At 50.1% G+C, this 23,535-nt stretch overlaps 1 protein-coding gene across 9 annotated transcripts in view; it reads right to left on the bottom strand.

The window, feature by feature from the left end:
- CUX1 (cut like homeobox 1) overlaps nt 1-23,535 on the bottom strand; it is a 346,843-nt gene that overhangs the window by 44,299 nt on the left and 279,009 nt on the right. For 5 of the 9 annotated variants that reach the window (XM_074328374.2, XM_074328378.2, XM_019752708.3 and 2 more), the window contains 3 exons: nt 21,851-22,671; nt 19,832-19,997; nt 19,270-19,326 (listed from right to left, as the gene is read on the bottom strand). The exons of 3 other annotated variants lie outside the window; for them this stretch is intronic. In XM_074328374.2, coding sequence (XP_074184475.2) covers nt 19,270-19,326; nt 19,832-19,997; nt 21,851-22,671 — 1,044 coding nt within the window. The remainder of the gene's footprint in view (nt 1-19,269; nt 19,327-19,831; nt 19,998-21,850; nt 22,672-23,535) is intronic. One more of the 9 variants, XM_074328376.2, reaches the window with a different exon arrangement.

The raw sequence follows: 23,535 nt of genomic DNA, 5'->3' as shown, positions 1-23,535 counted from the left end.
GTCATGATTTCTCCTAATTCTATTAATTCAGAATTATTTTGGCTATATTATGACCTGCATACTTATTTTGTCTGTAATTTCCAGGACCAAAAAAATGGACACATTATTTTAAATGAGGGCTGTCCACGATATGCGGCCACCATGGTGAGGGCCTTTGACAAGGAGACCTCAGGTCCCCTGCTGGCCCCCAGCGGCCCAGGGCTAAGTCTCATTGTGACCCCAGGGAGCGCCACGGCATCCAGACTGGAGGGAACCGACAGAAGAGGAGTACCCGCCCTGCTCTCTGTCAGATCCCAGGAGGTGCTTCTGAAAGCCAAGCTCTGTTTGTCTGGTGCCCAATGTCACTGCCACCAGAAGAGATGGGCCCAGGTGGGCACTCAGGCCTCCACGCTCTCCTCTCTTAAGAAGGGCCTCTGTACTGTTGTCGCAGGTACCCGGTGGAAAGTGCCACCCTTTGCTCTGTCGGTGGGTGGTCCCTTCTGGCTTCTCTGTTAGTATCACCCATAAAACCCTACATCCATTCTAGTTTTGGGATATGTGGAATAAAGGCTTTGGCCTTTTCCTAATTTGTAAATCTAGAGAAATATAGAGGAAAATGCAAAGTGACTTAGCACCGCAGTTCTGCCCACAAGGTAAAACCTGCCTCTAGCTTGGTGTCCAGGGGCACTCTCTACCCCCCCACTGAGCATGGCACATGGTAAGACCCCACAGCACCATGTGGGAGGGGCCAGGCCAGGCATTGTCACTTGGGCTCTAAGGCCCCAGAGAGACGACAGCTCATGAGGCCAGGCCACTCAGTGAATAGTGATATCAGCACACCTGGGCGGCCTCCAAAATACTCGGTACCTGACTGAACAAAACGTAACACCGAGTTATAAATGAATTACAATTGACTATATAACTGCGATGTCCTTTGCTAGACATATTATAGCCAGGATAACAACCTATTCTGAACCCAAGAGGATGGAAAATGTATTCCAAATATAAGGGACACTTTGTATAAATACCTAGAAAGATAAAATCCCAAATGAAACAACTGCAATTCAACCGATAAACCTGTTTATTGTCCTAGATTGGTACAGAGTTCCGCCAGCATGTAAACCTATGTCCTCAACCTGGAAAACCAGGTTGAAAAACAACACTGGTTTGTGAAAGATGTAAAAGAGACAGACGTAACGGCAGAAATGGTCCATATAAATCTTTAAGGCAATATGAATTCTACAAATCGGATTTCTTCTCCCTGCTCACCTCCAGGTCATCAGAAAACTGGATATAAAACCCAGCAAATGTTATTTTTCGTATCTGAAGCAGCAAAGGAATTGTACTGTAAATTTGCCCTGATTCACCCATGCGAGGGACCAATTTGGCAGATCATCCATCTTGCTCACTGTACACTGTCAAGGATGGCATGAATTCCCCACATGATAAACAGATTTCTTTTCAGGTTTGTGTCCTTTAACCCACAGCAAGGTCAAAATCATGGCTGCCTGGCTAACCACATAGTGCCGCTACCCTAGTGCTCTTCCTGTTTGTTCTGGGTGCTGGCCGAGGCAGGGCTCCCCAAATAACTGGAGCAGAATAGTATTTTCTTCTTCTAGGCATTCTCAGCAAGCTGCTCACATGCATTTTTTGCCATGAAGAACTCCTGAGAGAACAGAGGTGCTCACCACACGTGACTGGTGTCCCCCTGTGCTCCCGGCCATGGCTAAAGACACAGGCGAACCCCCAGAATCAAAACCCCATGGGGACCTTGAAATGTACCAGGCCAGCCTGTATCTGCCTCCACACTCAGGGTCTGTAGAAACTGTAACAGACACCTCGAAGCTGAGTGTGCTTCCTAGGGGACAATTAGTCCCCGACAGACACATGTGCACACAGATGTCACCGTGGTCTCAGGTCACAGAAAGCAGAACTGGGGCCACGTTTTTTGACAGGCACAGATTCAACAGCAAATGGCCCCATTGAGACAGCACCAATCCATACACCCAGAGTATCACACTGGAAAGAGAGTCATTCTTTGGAAAGCTATTTCCAGTAAGCACCACAGCTCCAGAGGCAGGACTGGTACCACAAAACCAAACCCATTAACATGCTCCCACAGCCCCTGGCAAGGCGGCTGGGCCCCTGGGTGCAAGGAGGACAGGTACTTGCCAGTCTGAGTCACCATCGTCACAGAACAAGGAACGTAAGTCAACAGAGAAGAAGAAATATTACTGTTTTCTTTTCTTTTCCCCAAACTAGCAAATGGAACCCTCTGATTAAAACAATACTTTTTGAAAGAACAAGGCTTTGTTCCACTTCATGTACTTCAAAATAATTAAGGAAAGGAAAAAAAAGGAGAAGTCCTGGGCTTGGCATTAAGGCACTGAACCTGGGGTGGGAACTACTAGCCAGCTATGTTTACTTGAATATGATTCCTCACTTCTTGGAACACCCTGGTTTCCGTGTCTGAAAATGCAGCCACGGTCGCAGTGGGGAATGAACCTGTCACATGGTTGGTGCTAAGAAACGCAATCTGAATTTGATGTTAAAAAAAGAGAGCAGTTATTAACTTGCATTGAAATGTATTTGTTTATATAGAGGTCCCCTACATTCAATGTCAATCTCCTCGTGATTTATTGCTATTTCTTCCACAGTGCCTGGCGCAAGACTGATATGCGGGTGATAGACTCAAAGGCTACGTTACAACTTGTACGATACCATTTAGATGACATCCTGGAAAAGGTAAAACTAGAGGGACAGAACACAGATCAGTGATTGCTAGGGGTGAGGGGCAGGAGGTGACTACAAAGGGGCATGAGGGAATTCTGGGGGAAAAATGGAATTATTCTATATCTTGATTGCCAAAATTCACGTAAATTGTACTTCAATATAAACTTAGGAAAAAAGTGTGGGTGGAAAGAATGAATGAACATGTGTCATTCTGTTCATTCTTTTACTCATTCCCTAAGTCGCTGAGCCAGGCCTTTGGGCATACGGCAGTGAATGGGCAGAGGTGGCCTTGCCCTGCTGACGCTCGCAGCTATAGGAAGATGGTCATTAAACAGAAGTACCTAATGGGTATATATGTCCCGATGGGAGGCAGACGGCGGCCATGGGTGCACACAGCAGTGGGGTGGGGCACTGATGTGGCCTAGGGATCAGAGAGACCTCCTGGGAGAGTGGCATTTCAAGTGGACTGCAGGCGTGAACGGCAATCAGCCAGGTGTAGATTGTTCTAGACATGTGGTGGGCTGGAGGCATGAATGACATTTAGTGCAGCAAGAACACAGGCAACGACAGGCCCCTGGGGGCGGGCTGTGCAGGGCCTTGAATCAGCCTCCTGCACTGGGGAGCCAGGGAAAGACCCTTTACCCTGGCAACGCTTCTCTTCTGGGGATGCAAACCAGGCACTACAACGTTAACCCGGAAAGAGTGTCCACTACCAGGAGTCCAAATCTCCAAATTGTGCACGTTCACACAACATACAGCGTGCTGTAAACAGCAGCGAGAATGTCAGGCCTGGAGCCACCTCCACAAGCACAGAGCAAGGTGCAGGACGAAGCGGAGCATGATGTCCCCATGCAGGTGGGACGCCTGCACGCACTCTGTGTTGTGGCTACTAGGTACGTGGTAAGGGTGCCAAGTCACGCGCAGGTACGATAGAGAGCAAATTCAGGATGGGCAGGGGTTGACTTCTAGGAGACAGCAGCTTTGGGAGGGGGCTTCGGCTCTACCTTTTTTTCAGCTCTACCTTTAATGTTTCATTTCTTTTAAAAATTATGACCAGGAGATAAGGCTAAGATGGACAGGCACATGGGCATTCATTACATTATGATGGAATTTTATGTTTGAAATATTACAGACCTCACATCGATAAGAAAGCAAATAAGCTTACTGTCGCTTCAGTAGAGAGAATGAACTTGCCAATGTCAAGGCTAGGGTCAGGAGGGCCTGAGGAGGCTGTAGCACCATCTGGGGAGAACAGATGGTGGCCTGGAAGAGGGCAGTTTCAAGAGGGATTAGGAGATAGCTTCAACGGGCCTGGGGGCCGGGTGGATGAGAGAAGAGGGTTGAGGAAGACGGAGGAAATGGGTGCTTCCCACACTGGGGACTGGCCATTCTGGGAGAGGGTGCACTGCAGCGGGAGCACCTTAGGGTGAGGGGAAGACACAGTAAGAAACCCTATTTTATCATCATTTGTAATGGCAGCTACTACTTAGCTAACATTTCTTGTGCACTCACTGTGTGGCAGGCACTGTGCTAAGGCTCATGGGAGTGAATTAATTCAATCCTCACGATGCCCTCACAAGGTGAGGTAGGCACACCCATTTCCCTCTTCTGACAGAGACAACATATTGTGCCCAGAGTTACACAGCCAGGAACGAGCCGGATGCTCTGTATTCTAAACATCTACCTGTATAGCTGGGTGGTGCCCGTACCACTGGCCATTAATGGTGGCGTGACTGGACATGGTTTTTCTACACTCCACATATCAATGTGAACGAACCTCAAAAACATGATGGTGAGCCCCAAAAAGCCTACCCACTACTGGGATGAGGGAAGGGCACCAAAACACATTTACCGTGTTTCCCCCAAAATAAGACCTAGCCGGACAATCAACTCTAATGTGTCTTTTGGAGCAAAAATTAATATAGGACCCTCTCTTATTTTACTATAATGTAAGACCAGGTCTTATATAATATGTTATGATATGATATAATACTGGGTCTTATCAATTTTTGTTCCAAAAGACGCATTAGAGCTGATTGTCTGGCTAGGTCTTATTTTCAGAGAAGCAGGGTAGTTCCATGTATGAAGGCAGTGGTGTGGGAAGGGCATTTATACAGTTTCATTCAATTCCCACCACAGTCCTCCTGCAGAACACCAACCCTGCACTCCGGGTGAGGATACGGAGGCTCAGAGAGACAACATGACTCGGTCCTGGTCGCAGGGATGGAGCGAGGATGGGAACCAGGTCAGGAGCGGAAAGCCTCCACAGGGCTGTCCATCCGCTGTCTGTCAATCACCTCAGTTTCCCGACAGCGTGCCGGCCTTCTCTTCGCTCATTCATTCACTCACTCAATCAAACATGTTTAAAGCACCTACATCATACACTCTGCTAGGCAGTGAGGATAAGAGAAATTAGACGCAAACCTTGCTTTCAGAAGTCTGCAGCCTGCAGGACTGGGACTGAAAATGGGTAATTTGCATGTTTGAAAAGCTCAGCTACATGGTCCATCTATCCAATTTTGACAGAAATAGTAAGGTGTTACATTTTAAAAGTGATTTGTGTGGATTCATTTTTTTTGCAAAGCTTTGAATCTTACATAAGGGTCACTTGTTTTGTACGATATAGAAAGCAGAGACAGTGACTCAAGGTCCTCTGAAATACACAAGTCATTCAGAAACTATAAAAGGATTATGAAAAATATTATATTCCAAAAACAGCAGGCAAACAACAGCTGCCTTAAGTTTTCAATAGAAGCCAACTGAAAATGCACACCCACCATAATTTTCAGAGACAAATCTCTGCAGTTTATCCGATCTACTGTTTAAATTTCCATACCCAGCCCTCTATCTGCAGTAATAAGAACCCAAATTCCATTTAGTGTTCATTTGAGCAGTCAGGATAAAGTCATTTCTTATTATCTCCCCACTGTGTAAAAAACAGCTTGAAGGTAGGAAGTCAGCAAGCATTTTCACCAAAAAGTAATTATTGTAAGTGACATTTTTACTGCTGGCATGCCATAAGGCGAACTGTGCATTCAGAAGGACAAGTTGCTGAAACAAAATGACAGGGTACTCTGTGACATTCTGACAAGAACCCAAACATTATTTAACTGGCGGCTGGTCTGATGCACCACTTTTCATTATGTCCATAGTTTAGGCTTTGAGCCCGTGCCAAGCCGGGAAATTCCAAGTGCTTATAAAGACAGACAGTATGGAAAGATGGGAAAGATGGGGGAGAGGCGGGAGAGGACTGGGGAGCGGGGAGAGGGCTCAGCACAGAGCTGGGGCGCAGCATGGACGCGATCCTGGCACACGCAAATGTGAATGGGGAGTGCGGGGGGGGGGGGCGGGGGGGCGGAGAGAGGAAGATGGAGCCAGAGGGACAGGAGCCTTGGCAGCTGTGAGTGGCACCGTGGTGCCAGGACATGTAGAAGGTTCTGGAGTGCCCGGTGCTGGCATCCTCAATCCAACAGGAGCCCTGGTGGCCTGGAAGGACCCTGTCCAGCTCGACGGCCTTTCCAGCTGACAGTGTGGACAGCTTTAAAAGCTACAACAGTGTGACCACCAGGCTGGAATGGTTCCCAGCCGAGTGTGGATGGATGCGGAGATCGTGATGGGGAAACTAACCCTGTCCTGAAACATGGGGACTTGACCACATGTTCCCACGATTCTTCTCTGAAGAGACCCACCTAGTGAAGGTTTATGGCCAGTCTCTAGAAATAATGAGGGTCTTTGCTTCGAAGGTGGACAGTCACCTAATTGAGTCACAAATTGGCCAGGCCTGTGCCACCCAGGATCGCGAGACCCTCTCCCTGACGAGTTCTGACATCCCTGAACACCAAACCTTTTCCCAGAGGTGGTGGCGGCGCTGATGGGCTTCTCAGGGCCTGAACCCCGCTTGAGGCTAACAGCTGACACTCGTGGCGCCTTGAGCACTTCCACCCTATTTCTACAGTCACGTATCTCCGTTGGACACAGCCAACAGAAAAACATGGAGTAGGAGTGGGATTTTGACCGATTAGCGGGAACTTGAAGCAAAATACATGAACACTTTAATACATGCCAGACACACGCAGGAGCTTTCCACACTTCCTCCGACCACGCCACTGGACATGTCCCACTGGGAGCGAAACTGAAGTCCTCTCACAGTAAACTAAGGCGTATCAGAAGCATCCAGAGGCCATGCTATGCAGCAGCCTCCTTTCCCAGGGCCTGTACCTGGTGCCCTCAGGGAGTGAGGGGTGGGGCCTTGCCACCCTAAGTCCCATTCCCACAGCTCCAGGTAGGTCTCCCCTCACCCTGGAAAACAGGTGGCCGCATCAAGTATCAGAGCAGACTCCTCCCCACACCCAGCCGGGCACCCGCCCTCCTTGCCGCCCGGCACTGACAATACTCTTGGCCCTCAGCCAGCTAGGACATTGCCTTAAATCCCTGAAAATCTCAGCAAATCTACCAAATCATTCTTTTTTTCAATAGCAGAAAGGGGTAACTTGAGAAAGGTTAGGGTGGGGCTGGCGGGAAGAACTTGGGAGGAGCCAGAGGGTTTGGGTAGGACCCTAGGCTGTCCCAGGAAGGGTAGATGGCCCCTCTGTCGGCTCTAGTTTCTTCTATAAAATGGAAGAGCAATGAATTCTCTCCCACACACACTCCGATCCCAAGCCAGGACTGAAGTAAGGCTGGGATAAGATTAAATAAAAGCCCCGGGCACACAGTAGGTGCTGGTGTGTGTGTGTGTGAACAATACACTTACAAAGTCTGCATAAGCAACTCTTCTTTGGAAAAGACAATAATACTGGGAAAAATAGAAGGCAGCAGGAAAAAAGGAAGGCCAAATACAAGATGGACTGACTCCATGAAAGAAGCTGTGGGCGTGAGTCTACAGGAGCTGAGCAGGGCTGCTGAGGACAGGACCCTGTGGATGTCACTCATTCACAGGGTCTCCAGGAGTTGGAGCCAACTCAACTGTACGTCACACACGCAAGAAACCCTTCGAGTGACAGAGAAGCCAAAATACTTCATTAACAAAGAAACCCTGTTTTAAAAAAGCAAGGTTTCTATTTAACTTATGCACTTGACTTCCAAGCTACTTGAAGTTAGGGCTGTGCCTTTTATTCCATAAAGGAACCCTCTGCGTGCCAGGCCGGGTGCTAGGAGTCAGGGCACAGTGGTGAACCAGGCAGACTTCATTAAGCAAGTCCCTGTAACAAGAGCTAGAACAGGGACGTACAGGGCATAGTGGGTGCTCACAGCACTGTGACACTGAAGGGTGACACTGAAGGGTGAGGCTGGGGTGGTGGGTGTGGAGGTACACCAAGCTGAACTGGGGGGAAAGGAGAGAGGGGAAGCTGGCCACACACTAAGAAGGGGGGACGTTGGCCCCAGGGAAGGGGCTGAGGAGGGGAGTGCCCCAGCCAGCCACATGCACAATCCGGAGAGATGGTTCTGGCTGCCCTGAGGCTGGGGCCAGGGTGGGGGCTGTAGGCATAGAAAGAAGAAAAAGCGGAGGGGTGTTTAGGAAATAGAAACTGTGTGTGTATTTGGGAGGGGGGTGGCGTAAGAGGAAGAAAAAAATTGAGGTGACTGTGGGGATGGGGCAGCTTTTACCTAGACAAGGAATGCCAGAGGAAGAGACATTCTGGGGAGAAGGGCTTGATTTTGGGTGTGTTCCGCCGGAAGGAGTGATGAATACCTGGGTCTGGTGGGAAGACTGGTGATGGAGCTTGGCACAGCAAGGGCGGACCCAGGACCATCTGTCCTTGGCTGGGCACCTTGGCCTGATGTGCAGCACAGAGGTGCCAACGATGCTTGCCGCTGCGACTGTTGCTTCACAGTCTCAAAGACCTACAGACACTCGGTTCCTCCATCAGACACCATCTTGGGCCGCCTGGTGCTTCCCTTACTCTTGGGATTCTTTTTCACTAAGTTTTATTCCCAAACTGGGAAAAGTACATTGGAGAAAAACGATCCTAGGAAATCTGCACTGACTGAGATGCACCTATGGAAGTTGTGGAGTGACGCGTGGTCCTGTGGCCCAGCCTCGGGCTTGAGCAGAGCCAGAGCTCATCTGGGAGGTGGGCACTGCAGGGCACTTGGGATGATGTAAATTGGCTGCCCCTCGAGCTTCGTATTTTTTCTTCTGTATCTTTTATTGGCTCTTAAGGAAACATACAGGTCAAAAGCAGAGTTTGGGAATATTCAAAATTAAACTACAACTCCATTTTTGCAGTGAACACAAAGTCTGGCAAGGTTGCAGAAGTGACAAAGGGCGATAGAATTGGCCCTGGTTCAGGAGCACAGTGTGCCCCTGTTCCCAGCTTTTCTACAGATCCATACTGATTTAGAAATAATGCTTTCAAATTACCTTCAATAACCTTATTACCAAACCAGCTGTGTGTATGAACACTTATCAACGCGTCCCTGTGCATTAAGGGAAAATGTATGTCATACAAACAGTCTAAATATATATTACTGAGATGGGAAAAAACAAACCCTCTAGTTAAATTGCTTTGCTGTAATCAAAGGTTAATCACTGTGTGAGCACGTGTGTGTGTGTGTATGTATGTGCGTGAGTGCGTGTTCCCGGGCCCATGTGCCCGTGTCCCCTTTTTCTCCAGGGTTCCCTTCTGGTTTTGGGCAAACCTGTCCATCCTCCCCCTACAGTCATACTGTCTGCAGGCAGCTCACATCGCCATTCTAATAGTGGAATTAATTTTCCCAGATTTCTAAGAGTTGGAGTTGCTAAGAGGTGGTTTTGAGTATTTTCTTTCTGAGCCTTCTAGACCTGCAAGCTCAAAAACTCAGAAAGCCGGCAGACAGCAGGCTTTGAAGTGTCTATCTGGGGAGGGGCTCCAGGGTGTGCCCCAAGAGCGCCTGCCCGTCTCAGTAACACTGCCAGGCAGTCTGGCGTGCGGATGAGGCTGTCAGGCCTGTGGCGGAGGGTTCCTTAGCGTATCATGGCTGACTGCAGCCATCGGACACGCTGCTGTGGTGGGCTACTTCCCGCTTCCCAACAACAGGCAGGTGAGTGAACTGATGTGGCCCTACATGGGCCCCGGGCCGTGTGCAACAGAACTAAGGGACGTCCTGTCGTCTGTGATGGTATTAGAAAAGCTATTAAGGTACATTATTTTATACATCCTCCCAATCTCTCCACACTGCTTTACTTAATTTGTGATGAAATTGTTGAGAAAGGGTACTTAATGTAGGACAGTCAGTAAAAGTAATTTATCATCTTCCCGCTTCAGTGCTCACGTTATCAGCGAACTCATTTTCTGCATTCATCATGCAATCAGCCTATTATTTGCATATTAATCAGGCAGTGGACCATGAAAGAACTGCATCCCAGCCAAATGCTGCACTATCTCAGGAGAAACACTCAGTAATTATCATACATCAGTGTTATGATGTGGTAATTGATTATAACATCTTTCTGCTGCCCCTGGGGAGCCCCTCTGCTAACCCAGCACCAGGCACTCTGGACAGACTGTTCTTTTCCTCCCCAAATCAGAAGAACCACTGCTGTTCTCTGAGTGCTATTTCTGTGGAGTACTGATCCTCTCTTCCAGTTTCATGAGGTATTTACTGACCGTAACTCAGGAATGAGAGGGTCTCGCCAGGAGGAAGGCACGTCCTTCTGCATGTCCCCTCTGCTCAGCCTTTTGGCTCTGGAGGCGCTGCTCTGGCTTCTGAGCAAGTTCCCTTATCAAATGAACGCTGGAACTTCAGTCTCCCTTCATTGCAAAGTTGGTACAAAGGCAGTTTGGCTGCTTTATTTAGGTGCCAAACGACAGACTAATTTTGGGCCTCTTGTAAAGGACAAACCCAACATCTGCCAATTCAGACTCTGGCTATATTTAGGAATCTGGTTCCAAAGGGAAGAACAAAACACAATCAAGATGAGGCCGGTGAGGGAGCCTCCTGGCAGCTCTGAGCTATCCAGGGCTCACTCCTCATCCTTGTGGGCAGCCTGAGTGTGGCCCAAGGGTTAACCCACAGGGGTTTGGGGTCGGGGTTCTGGGCTGGCTCAGGGCCACTGGCAGCGAGAGGGCATGACAGCTAAAGGGTGGGGCTATCCTTTCACAGAGAAAGGACCTCAGGCCACCATGTGTATTTTCCTTGGATTTAGACTGGAAGAGGTTTCAAAGCAGCACAGATCTGCACCCCAGGCCACTTTGCATTGCAAAACTTGACAGACTTGGGTCTGACTCTGCCACTGATTTTCCGCTGGGTTCTCTCCCCATTTCTTGCCCAGGTCCCCAGAAGAAACAACGGGGTGCATCTCAGGGTAACTCAGGAATCTGATTTTCTATTATTTGTCCACTTATAATTTTAACCCAATTTTTTCCTTGTTTTGAAACACGATCTTGACTTTTTCCTGAATGCAGTTCTAAGGACCAACCTTTCACCCATCGTGGGGGGACCAAGTGACAACTCATGGGGACTCCACTCAGGTGCCCTGCGGCGCCTCCAAGGCAGCGAGGCTGCTGGTCTCAGGAACACGTGTGCTTCTTTCACCTTCTTCTGGGGGCAAACTGCCTCTCATCCCTGAGCCTTGGTTTTCTCAGTGATGAGGGAAATCCCTTCCACTTATTGATTAAGGATTAAAGCTATTGTTCTGTGTGGGGCACACAAACGATGCAAATATATTCGTCTCCTCATTTCATTCTGACCACCTTTTTAAAATTACCTGAGGATAGTTAGGCATTTAAGCTTCATCCTTCCCTAGAACCAAACCATTGAAAACAGAAGTCCCCATTTGCTCCTATGACCTATTTTTGCCTTTTGCACTGAATGCCAAATGTACTGTAAATTCTGTTTTCCAAAGAATGCTAAAAGGGAGAGAAAGGACACGTGTCCAGGGGCCTGTGACTAGGGCCCGCTGGGGCCTTCTCCTACACGGGAGTCAGGGCGTGCCAGCAGGGAGGGTTCAGGCCAAGCAACCGAGAGGACTTGAGATGCTGCCGCCACTCACCTGTGCCGACAGCACCCCTACACCCAGACAAGGTGGCCTGCTTCTGTACTAATTTGCCCCAAATGGCCTGAGTGATGACCTGCAGTCTTACTCTTGAAGTTCAAGATTTTGGGTCAAATGAAGATGGAGGGGCAACAGCCAAAGATGGATGGCACCTCAGAGGAGCCAAACATCGGAGAGCTGCATGCGGGGCCTCCTTCAGCAGACTCTGGGTACAGGGCTCGCACTCGACAATCACCACCCAAGGAGTGGGTAGCTGGACTTTTCTGTTTTAAAGCCAGAGGCCTGACATTTTGTGTGCAGATACACTATTCTACGGCTCTCTGTGCACACATGAAATGACATATAATGGGAGTGGTTGCAGTGGCGGCCGCTATTCTGGAGGCTTTCACACACACCCTCATTTAAACCTCCCAACAGTCTTTGGGCACAGGTACTTTATTTTTCCTATTTTATAGAAGAAGCTGAGGCCAAGAGAGGTCAAGTCACTGCCCAAGGCCACACGGTCACTCAGTGGCAGAGGGGGGACGAGCCCTCGGCAGTCTGCTCTCAGCCTGCCGCGTCATACTGTTGCTCATGTTCTCCTGTTTTGCGGTTAAAATCTATCGACATGTCTCTCATTAGTAACTGGTTAAATAAAATATGGTACATCCAGACACAGGAATTCCCCAGAGCTGTAAAAAGAGGAGAAAATTCTCTATGTACTGGCCTAGGAAAAGTCTCCATGACCTAGTACTGAGGTGAGAAAAGCAAGGCACAGCCCCACGAGTCCTGCATGCTCCCTTCTGGGTGGAACAAATATCTAGATGCATGAGCTATCTGCAGGAAACTGGGAACAGGATTGCTTCCAGGGAGGGCGACTAGGGCTGGGGGATGAGAGAGGCAGGGAGAGTTGTTTTTAAAAAGGGTGTAAGCCCTTTTAAATTTTGCATTTTGTAACTATGGTGCGCTTATTCGAAAAATCCTCACAAAGGATAGGAAAAAAAAAGTCAAATAAATCTCTTACTCTGGGTTATTCCAACTTTCTCCTCTTTTTTTTGGAGAGGCAGGTGACAAATCCCACTCTTGGAACAAAGACCTCTGGGGGCTGGTTTAGGCCATAGCAGCCTTTCCCAGGGATTGTGACGACGACGTGTGTGCTGCTTTGAGATGAAACATCAGGTGGCTGTCTCGCTCAGTGGCTGGCCACCACCCCAGGACGCCTGTGCGGGGTCTGTAGGCGCAGTGTGCTCTAGGGGAGGACAGGCTGGGTGGGCTCAGCTTGTCCCACCCCCGCGCCACAGGCGTGAAAGGGCCTCCACACTCCCTCTGTCCTCCTGTGTTAACGCTGCAGGGCGGCTGTTTCAGTATCACGTGGCCAGTCCCCACCACGAATCCCACAAATGCTCGCGATGGCTGGGAGAGCTGACAAAGCAGCATCTGCACACAGGGGATACAGGGAGGTGGTCCTGATGTCAGCTTTCAAAGGAGCTTGTGGGAAGTGCATCGTTCTCTCCTGCAGCTCGCAGGCTGTGTGGGGTCCCCCCGCCCCGCCTTACCCTCCTCTGAGGCTGCTCTTGGGAGTGTGGGCCTCAGCCTGCCTCTCATCGCTCCTCAAGGGTTAGCAGCCGCACAACCCTTTTTACCTTTGCTCGGCGGAGATAAGGTTGAAATTGTTTCAAAGATGTTGATTAGAAATAAATACACGCAGTGCAGTTTCCTAGACCATCCTGGCAGGCACTGCGGAGACGCCTCGCCCGAGGCAGAGCAAGATACCACTGCAGCCAAGGTGCGACGGGACCTTCCTGGACACTGGGGGTATGTGCCCTAACCCCTACTTTAGCTGAGGGTCCCAGGCCTCCCTGGCTGGCTCTGGGGCACACGCTCCTCCTGACTCAGCCTTCTCATCCCTCCCTCCATTTGAACAAAGTCTTTCTCCACATGGGGCTCAAGAACCCTGCCTTTGGGCCATCACAGCCCACTGACTAACATGCGGCCCACCGGGTGGCATCTTTGCTTCTCTAGGAGGGTTTTCTGAGCCTCACAAGCCCCACCCTGCAGCCCTAGACAATCTCTCCTTGAACTACCTGTCCAGCTTGCCGGGGGCATATTCAGCAGCTGCTGGTGCTATCTCAGTGTGCCAGGCGGTGCCCCCTGCAAGCTGGAGGCCACGCTGCTGCTCACCCAGTCTTGAGACTAGCCTGGCCGCTCCATGGTCAAGCAGAGGGAGCACTTTCCCTGGTCACAAATCTGGCTCCTGGTGGTTCACCTGCTGAGTTCTTAGGCGAGGACTTCACCCCTGAACTCCAAACACCTTCGTCAGCCTCCAGTCTTCATCATGTCATTTCTTCAGATCGGGACTGGTGAGAACTACAGTGGGCTGTGCCACCCATCACTGGCCGAGGCCCATGTCCTTTCAAGAAAGAGCTGCCCACAGCGGGAAGGAGCGCTTTGGGGTGAGATGTGAGAGCCTAAGAATCCTGGGCCCAATGTCACCAAGGGGGCTGGCCACACAGGTCACCTTGAGAGCAAGGTCCCTCGCTCTGCCCTGCAGTGTACACTTTTCTTCTCACTATACAAGCCTTAAGGCAGTAATAGCAAAGTATTCTACATAAAGGAAAGACAAATCCATCCACAATCCACTTTCCTACTGTCACTTTAAACAAAAAATAAAAGACCTCTGAATTAGGGGCCCTAATGTTTTCACCTTTTTCAAAAGTTCCATATATGCCATGTTTTGCCCCTTCATTGAACCTTTGTATCTGCAGAGCTCTCCACCCAGAATGCTCTCCGCCCTGACTTCTCCCTCCTCACGGCCCAGCCCCTCCTCGGGGCTCCCTCAGCAACGTGGGGCCTACCTGCTGACCTGCGGCCGCACGTGCCAGGTGACAGGCAACGGGAAGGTAGGTTGTGTCTGAATCCAGAAACCTGTCCTTTCTGACCTAGAGAATTCCCTCCCTTATCATGGCGCTCTTCATAACAAAAGCGCCAGTGCAGGTTATGGCCAAGAGGGAAAACCATGACAGGGCACTGAGTTCTCCTGCGCACCATTTGCAGCGGGCGCAGAAGGCTGAACCCCTGGCCAAACGCTGAGCAATGGCCACCTGCTTACGGAGGAGCGCTTTCTAGTTCCCACGTGTCTTTCCAGAATTCTCTTCTGTTTTTGTTCTGTTGTTTGTGGCTATGTATAAATTAGTTATGTACAAATCTTGTTGGCTATTCAAAATAAACAAAAGTTAGAATAATTCTTTTTGGAGAGAACCGGTAGTTACTTTCAGTGACTTATTTTGACGAAAGAGAAAAAAAAAAATCAAATCAAATCTAGTCTAAGGCATTGAATGGCGTTTTGCCTGCTTTACACACTGCTATGGAATTTTCTAGGGGTGCAACTAGCCCCTCCTTTTCCTATTAACGTGTACTCAGATGCCCCACCCTGACTTAGTCATTAAAATTGAGGAACTGATTACTTATTCAAGGAAGCTGCATCAGAATTTTACTGCTGAGTTCAAAGCACTAAAATCCTGAACATATTTTCCTGGTCATCTCATGGCACGATGCTTATTAAAGAGCCATGATGCATCTGAAAGGAACACTGGCCTATCCCCACCTGGGGCTTGTGGCCATAATGCGGGGGTGGGGGTGGGGGGGTCACAGGCGGGTCCACCCTTGTTAGAGGAGCACGGCAGCAGCTGTCTTCCCAGGAGGCAGCTGATACTCTGGTTGAGAGGAGCCACGTGGAGCCCCGGAATTCTCCATGGGCAAAGAAGACTGGGAACCTGCAGTTCCTGACTGACGTGCTGGGAAAACCGGCTAGTTTATGATTAATCTGAGGAGAAGTGACTTGGACAGCTTGCAGTAATGCATCTGAAGCTGGTGTGACACTTATTCCTCCAGTACATGCAGTGCTCCCGTATTAACAAGTTACAAAGCCGACTGCACTGGGCAACTCCTCTATCAGATTTCCGTATATAAGGACTAACCGGCAGCCAGGAAAACCTGTTTCTTTCCCTACCCCCCACTCACCCCTCCTTTAGACTTGTCTCTTGTCTCCTTCTTTTCCCTAGGGGCAAAAAGATTAATCACACCAAGGAACTGTGAATATGAAATGAGCTTTAAGGAATGAAAAAAGAAAAAAAAATCCAGTGTTTTACCAGATCATATCTACCTACCTATGTACCTACACAACACACACACACACACACACACACACACACACTTCATTATAACTCAAGGTTTTCTTCCCTCTTAAAAAACTGCTAACTGGTCAGCAAGAACCGTATGCCAAACTCAGAGCACACAAGTCTTGCTTGGCCCCTCCCGTCTCCTTCTCTGAGTGCTTCCTTTGCTTCCCCGGGGCAGTGCTACTAGTACTAAGTGATACTCGGGCAGCTGATGGATGATACCTGGGATGGAAGACAAACAAAAGGGAGACTTAGAGAGAACCAATCCCCAAAGGACCAGCTGCAACTCTACCTTCAAACAGGCTTGCCATATTAGATCAAAGACGGCCCTGGATATAACCACTGCCTTCCCCGCCCCAAGACACCGGACCTTGGGATCTTTGGAAGAAGCCACCAAAACGTTTGCAGAAGACTAGACTACCAGGAAATATATGAACAGATAACTGATCTGAAGTTCTGTCATTCAAAATTTTTTTTTTAAAAGTTACTCCTATGACTGGCATAGAACCCTTTGCATTCCTTACTCTCCAAGGCCCTAACTAACGGCTTCCCAGGAAAAGCACAGGTCACTAACAGAAAATGGCACCGACTTTCCTTAATGCCCAAGGCCATCACCCCAAAGCTCAGATCATCAAAGGAACATTCAGAAATGGTTATATCCGCCAACAGGAAAAAATGATGATGCAACCGAAACTTCAGTTTCTCCTTATCGTAAAACTCATCAGCAAGTTTGACGTATAAATCATTAAGGAAAATGGAGACACTGAGGGGCAACAGAGCTGGGCAGCAAGAGGCAGACAGGAATTCTTCAGTGAGGAAAGTAGATTCTATGTCAGCAGTTTGCTGTTTAGATGAGTGAGGCCACTCCACTCCTGGGGCACCTTGTCGCCATGGCAACTAAGCAGAGCCATGCATTAGGTCCACTAGAGCTCTCAGCTACAAAACTGTAGCTCTTACTGAATGGCTGTGGACAGAAGGCAAGTCCTTCCATACCTGGGGGGCTAAACCAACTGCAAGGTCAGTTTGCCGCCGGTATTCCCAGACACTGAGGGTTTCTCACCATGAATCAAGAACAAACCAACCCAGGGTTGGATTTACCTTCCTGCAGCCAAGTTGCCTCAGGGCAGAGGCCTCACGGAGCCACCGCAAAGGACAGAGCATCTTTCTGGGTGTGGGGGTCTCTTGGAAGGATTCCGAGGTAGCCATGGTGAGAACAGGGACTCAGAATCCTGGGGAAATCCTGGGACCCTGCTGTGGGGGAGCAATGCTGAATGCTTCCTCAGAGACACTGATTTTTTAAGCTGTCAAGGAAGATTCTGGAGTCTCACAGTCATTCATCCCAATGATTTAACAACACTGATCATTAAAAAATAATTCTGTTTTTCGAATTTAAATTCCACATACTAAAAAACACAGCTACTTATATTTTCAGATATACTTTTGAAAGGATAACACTGATGGTAAAAAAATTTCAAACAAAGGGTAATTATCAGCCACAGCCTTGCCACTGTTACAATAATCTTTCTTTCCACTTTCAAGCACGTTCTAGTCTTGATCCACAGAAACATTTTTGCTTAACTGCCGTGATGATATTTAAAAGTTTATATTTTCCTGGAACATAAGAAATATTTTTCCTATTTCTTCAGTCACCACAATTCTTGTTTGTCCTGATGGGTTTCCCTAGTGCTGCCTGACAATGAGGTGAGCCATCAGCAATCCATCTCCTGTCTCGCTGGGATGACACAGGGAGAGGCCCACCTGCCACTTCTTCCCAGAAACCACTGGAAAGTTCGATATTGCTCACTTTTATTGAAGGGCTCACTGCCTCCTCCTTCCCGCCTCCGATCTGCAGAGTTCCCAAGAGTTTTACATCACTTTATTTTATAAAGTAACTTGATATTTTACAAATATCATTTACATTCCTCTTAGGAGCCCTGTGTGTTTTTCTTAGGTTGGAAATGTGACTGTTGTATGAATGTTCCAGCGCGGTAGTGACTACCTGCTATACAATAAAAAGCAAAAAGCCATTCTTCAAAGATTTGTTCAGACACTGAGAAAGTTTTGGCATTGATCATACCCGACCTGGAACTGCAGGAGATTTCCTATTTTATTTAGGAATGAGGGATTTTGATCTAAGAAACGTTAGTCACATTCTGCCAAGTTCAGTCCTGACCCTGACAGGGCAGCAAACAGAGGCTCTCTGAGAGTTTAAGAGGAGGCCAACTTTCTGTTAGTGCAGGAGGCAAGGCTGATTTTTCACGCAAATGTCCACAAAACTAGCACACAAAACTATGTCCATTATTTTCCCTGCTGAGTTTTGCCGAGTTCTCTGGTGCTTGCTAATTCAATCGATCGACCCAGATATGAAGCGAGAAGGAATTGCACCCCGATCCTTCTTCAAATAGACAACAACTCCATTTAGATGTCCAGCCAGGAAACCAACAGCTCAGGCAAGATACAGCCTTCCGACCCCCATTTTGGTCAAAACCAGAATGGAACACCTAAAACACACAAAAACAACCTAACCGGGAAGTTCACTGCAAACAAGCTGCTCTGGCTGCATCTGTGCGTGGGTTTGGCGTCTTGCAGCGTAACGGCCGCAGCCACCCGGCTGTTCTCTCACTACACATGTTTTCCCTCGTAAAACTTCCAGCAGGCTGGCGGGCTTCACGCTCCTCACTTAGCTTTGTTTGTGTTTTCAATGAATCAATGGGATATGGAGACTAATCAAGATGTTTAGAAAAATAAGGGAAAAAGAGGAACAGCTCCTGATGCCGCTGTTCCTGAAAGCCGGGCGAGGAAAGCTGTGCCTCAGTGGGAGCCCGGGAAGGACATGCAAAGGAGGGGCTCCGGAGCACAGGCATGTGGGCCTGCCCGGCTGGCTGCAGCCACGGGTCCCCTGGCACAAATGCCACCTCCGGGACCTCACAACTCTCAGAGGCCGTCTCGGTCTATACTCCAGGCCCTCCATTGCCACCTGTTTCCAGGCTGGATCTGCAGCCTCGGCCCCGCGCTGCTGAGTGTCACTGGCTCTGCATCCAGCCATACCCTGAACTGTAACCCCACTTGCCTCCATTTCCCTTTTGCTGAAAGGTGGTTCAGGGTCTTCCGATGGACTTGACTCCCACCTACCATGACCCCACTGGAGAGCGATGTGTGCTCATTCCTTGTCCCCTGCTATTAGAACGGAAGCCCTCCCCCAGCACAGAATCTGTCCCTGACTCGCACAACAGCCCCCAGCCTCGAACACAGGGCTTCACACCTAGAAGCTGACCGACTGATGAAAGAATGTGGCGAAAAGCAAAACGCTGGAGGAACCCTGTACTCAGCTGTCGACCCTCTTGCTCCCCAACAAACTACAACCAGAGATGAGAAAACACACAAGGCAGGGAAATATTTCATACAAAACAGAAATCAGCTCGTTACCTGAGCTCACACAGCCCTGCTGCAGCGGGTCCTGTAGTGACGTCACAGAATGGAGGACTAAATAAGAAAAAGGGATACAATTAAAGGAGGAAAAACGCCCAGGGTTTAAAGTTTCCTAATGCACTGAGAGCAGCAGAACGGGGACAGCATAATGTCCCAAAGGCCCAAGGGAGGGTCTCCACTCCTTATGGGGAGGGGCCATAATGAGGGGGGACACACAGGCAGGCAGAAGGTAAGACCCCAGCCGGGGACTACGCAGAAGCCATCGCCTGTGATATCTTTCACCTTTGGCTGATTTTCTTTCCTGATTCCCTGATTTAGCTACTTGACTTTTACGTATATTTATGTATAAACAGCATTTTCTTAATTGGTAACTCATTTTCTGCTGCTTATAAAATTAGCCAGGCACAACCTTCTCTCTCCTAAAAACTAAAGTTAGTTCCATCGCAACAGGTGGTGGAGGAAGCGGGTCAGTTCTCTGACTCCAAGCGCCACGTGGCTGGCCGCCTCCCTGTTCAGATGGCCCTCCTCTCTCCCCGCAGTGGCCCGGGGCTGCCCTCACCTGGCCCCTGCTGCTGCCCCTGGACCGGCAGGATGCCCTGGCCCAGCTCGCCGTTGAGCCAGAGCTGCATCCGGATGAAGGGTTCGCGGCCTTTCTGGGTCAGCTTGCTCCATGGCTTCGGCCGGGACAGCATGTCACTGACGCTGCCCTGAGACAGGCCCAGCACCTGGGGGGGCACACAGAGACCCTGGCGTTAGCACCCAGGGTGGAACATGAGGCTGCAAAATGCTTTAGTGACGGGCACCAAGTGCGGGAGGTTTGACGAGAGACAGGACACACAGGGAGCACTCCTGGGGCAGAGCAGAGAACCACTGCCTGCCGGATGGCGACAGCCTGGAGTAGGGGAATAAGCTTCTCAAGGTCACCCATGGGCTGATGCCCTGGCACGGGAGCCATAGTTTTAGTCACAGCTTTTAGCTCCCAGGGAGAGGCAGGCTGGGAAAGGGAGGGGTGGAGTCTCCATCCTGCCAAGGCTGCAGGGTCGTTGTCTTGACAACCCAAGAGGAAACATTGAAACCATCTTGCTCTTTGCTTGGTGGCGCCAGGAAAGGCTGAGGTGCTGAGGCCAAGGACCCCTTTAGAGGCAAAAGCAGCGGATGCCAGCGGGGTGTGGGCAGCCAGACTCCTCTGCTGGTGCTGGGCCAAGCTGGCATCTCGAAAGGTTCACTCTCTCTGATCACATCCTGCTCTGTGGTCGGGGCCCAGAGGTGAGCTGGTGGCAAGAGGGGGGCCAGTCTGGGAGTGAAACTCACCGCAGACAATCGACAAGCTGCATGTACACACCCGTTTCCCTGCGCTCACATACGGCCATGCATATGCATGCGCACCCCCCCCCCCAGGACACAGATGCAGCCCAGAGATATTTAGGGGCTGCATCCGATCACTCTTTTGAAAAGTTCTCAAGTTCCAGAATAAACTGCACTCATGGGCCAAACAAGTTCAACGCTATTAAGTCTCTGCTAAATTTAAGGCATGAGCACAAATGTCTATTTAAATGTTCTCAAATGATATTTTTACAACACTGAACTAGAAATTTCAAGGGACTTCAAATTCTCATCCTCGTTGCTATCCCCCTCCCCCCCCATCACCTTTTGCAAAATCAGGACAAAGAGAGCACAATCAGATATTGCAAGGATGGTACACTGCAAACACTGAACTGACGGCAGGTCTGTGGGGTGGGGAGAGGCACCTTGGAGGCCACTGCTGACCCTGCGCGAGTCTCTCAGGGAGGCTGCTTTGCAGGGGAGCAGAGCGCTTCTCATTATGCTCAGCGTCCATCACTTAACCCAAAACGATTCTGGGGTACTATGTTTATCTTATATTTCACAGGCCTGGTAAATTCCCATTATCCGCAATCTCATTACCAGGAAGTGCCAAGAACAGAAAGGGTCTGGGAGGTCATCCACAAACCATGGTACTTTCACGAGCTAGGGAAGGAAGGACGGTGTGGAAACAAGGGCGTTCAGGGCCCTGTGTGGCCCTGCACGTGCCACCTCGAGCCGTGTATTCCTGGGCAAGTCGCTTCACCTCTCTGGCTGGACAATGCCCAAGCGCCGTCTGAATTGTGAGCAAGGTACAGTTATGCTTTACTCAGCTTTTCTATCGAGGGGCCTTTGGGTTCTCTGCATGTTGATCAGATCAGATCTTTTTTGGCCCAAACAGCCTACAGAGGTGCTTCTGGGCTACACCTGCCAGCAGAGGAAGGACTGGAATTCAGTCACCTGCCAGCTTGGGGCACATAGTTAACTTAGCTGTCAAATGGCAACTTTACCAATCCCCTTCACCGTGTGACTGAGTGGTCTCAAGGAGCACAGTGGTGACATGGCCTAGCCCAGAACCTGGTCCCAGAGGGGAACATGGCAAATTCACTAGGCAGCCTTTCCAGAAGTTTGGGAGTGGACAACCCATTATGCTCTTTGGTTAATTCAATGGGTGATGGCCACGTCCTCCAGATACATAACTTGTCCTAAGCAATGAAAAGAGATGGGAAAACCCAAGCCCCCTAATCAAATCCCTTACCTTCTCCCCGAAGATCCTTTGACAAATGCCATTCTTGGCCAGCTTCTCTTTCACCTGCCGGGTGAGCTCGATGGTGTCCACCTCCTGGTACATGTAGATCTCATACTGCTCGGGGGTCAGTGGAGGGACGGAGGGCTTGGTGGGCTTGGACAGGGGCACGATTGGGGAGGACGGCAGAGGGCTGTTCTGGGGTGTGTCGCTGCGGCTGGCTCCGGTCAGGCTCAGCTCCGAGCTCTGGGAGTACGGTGACTCAGCGCTGGGCCACTCTTTCCAGTACTCGGAGGAGGAGGGTCCCTGGAGCTGGCCGCGCTCGGCCCGCGCCTGGCTGCCGCCGCCTTTCTCTTTCCCACCGCTGGCTTCTTCGACCTTGGTTTCCTCAGAAGGAGCGCTGCTCTTTCTCTCTGGCTGCACGGTGCTCCACCAGTGGTCCTTCCAGCCACCGCTGCGGCCCAGCTCGTTCTTCACGTGCCGTAGGACGCCCTGTGCAGAGTCGGCCGCTCCCTGGAGGTCCAGCCCAGGCGCATCCTGGGACTCCTTTTTGAGGGCCGGGGGGTTGGGCAGCGCGGAGGTGCTGGAATCGGGGGCGGAGGGGGGCTTCTTCAAGGAGATGGCTAGAGGAGAGTAGCTGGGCATGGGTGAGGTGGATATTAACTTGGGGGTCAGGATGGCAATGTCAGTCTGTGACAGTGGCGTTTGTTTTAAGGCAGGGTCGAGGGCGGCCTGCTGGGCCTCCATTTCTCGGCGGGCTTGCTGCAGGATGGAGCGGATGGCGTCGTCGGAGTTCCCGCTGCTGGATGCGGAGGAAGGCTGGGCCGGCTCTGCTGCACGGATCAAACACAGAGGTGAGATGGTGGCTGAACCGCCCCCTTTGGTGGGGAACAGTCTTCTTTCACTCCACTCCATTCTAACTGGACCTATCACAAAATGCAGATTATTTGGGAGAACCATACAGCTCTCCCAACGTTTTCCCCATCAGTGAAACACACGAGCATCTGGTCTGAGCAGTGATGACAGGACTAACACTACTGCTCTGTGACCTCCCGGCCTCTACCGCTGGGCCTCTGATTCGCATCTGTAAACTTGGGATGCGTAGTCACTCGGTCAAGGATACTTAACCAGGTCTGTATACCAGAATCATTATCCTCTGGGCTTGTTAAGATGCACACAGCCAGGCCCCAGCCCGGGGCATCTGACTGAGAGTGAGTGCAGGCTGGACCAGCGTCTGTAGATTTAGCCAGCTCCCGGGGAAGTGGGCTGAGGCTCTGGCTGAGGGGCGCTGGGCTAAATGCTCCCCTAAGCTGCGCCAGCTCTGTAACGTGCCTTCATATCTGGGGAAATCACACAACCGGGCTCTTCTTTAAACGAAGCTGAAAAACGCTTCAAACAACAGTGACAACCTTCAGTGCCTCTTGAGGACTTTGTTTTACTAGTGAACAAAAGGCCCTCCCTTCTCCAATTCACACCCTCAGGATGCAGGCAACCACTCTGCAGGAGAAACTGCCCAGGAGGGAACAGGTGACGGATCACTGGAGTTACACCTCAATGGGGCCTTTCCACTCTCAATTCGGGGTATCCTCTGCCCTGCCAGAGGTGCCCTGCCAGGTGTTCTGGGTGTTCAGCACCCAGAGGACGGACTGGCTTAACCCTCAGCTGTGGCCTTGACAGCAAAGACCTTATCAGATTGA

This window comes from Rhinolophus sinicus, chromosome 3 (assembly GCF_057876585.1).
Source record: "Rhinolophus sinicus isolate RSI-liver-muscle chromosome 3, RSI-T2T, whole genome shotgun sequence".
Taxonomy (NCBI): Eukaryota; Metazoa; Chordata; class Mammalia; order Chiroptera; family Rhinolophidae; genus Rhinolophus; species Rhinolophus sinicus.
The sequence above is the reverse complement of the archived record's forward strand: the minus strand, read 5'-3'. Positions and strand labels throughout refer to the sequence as shown.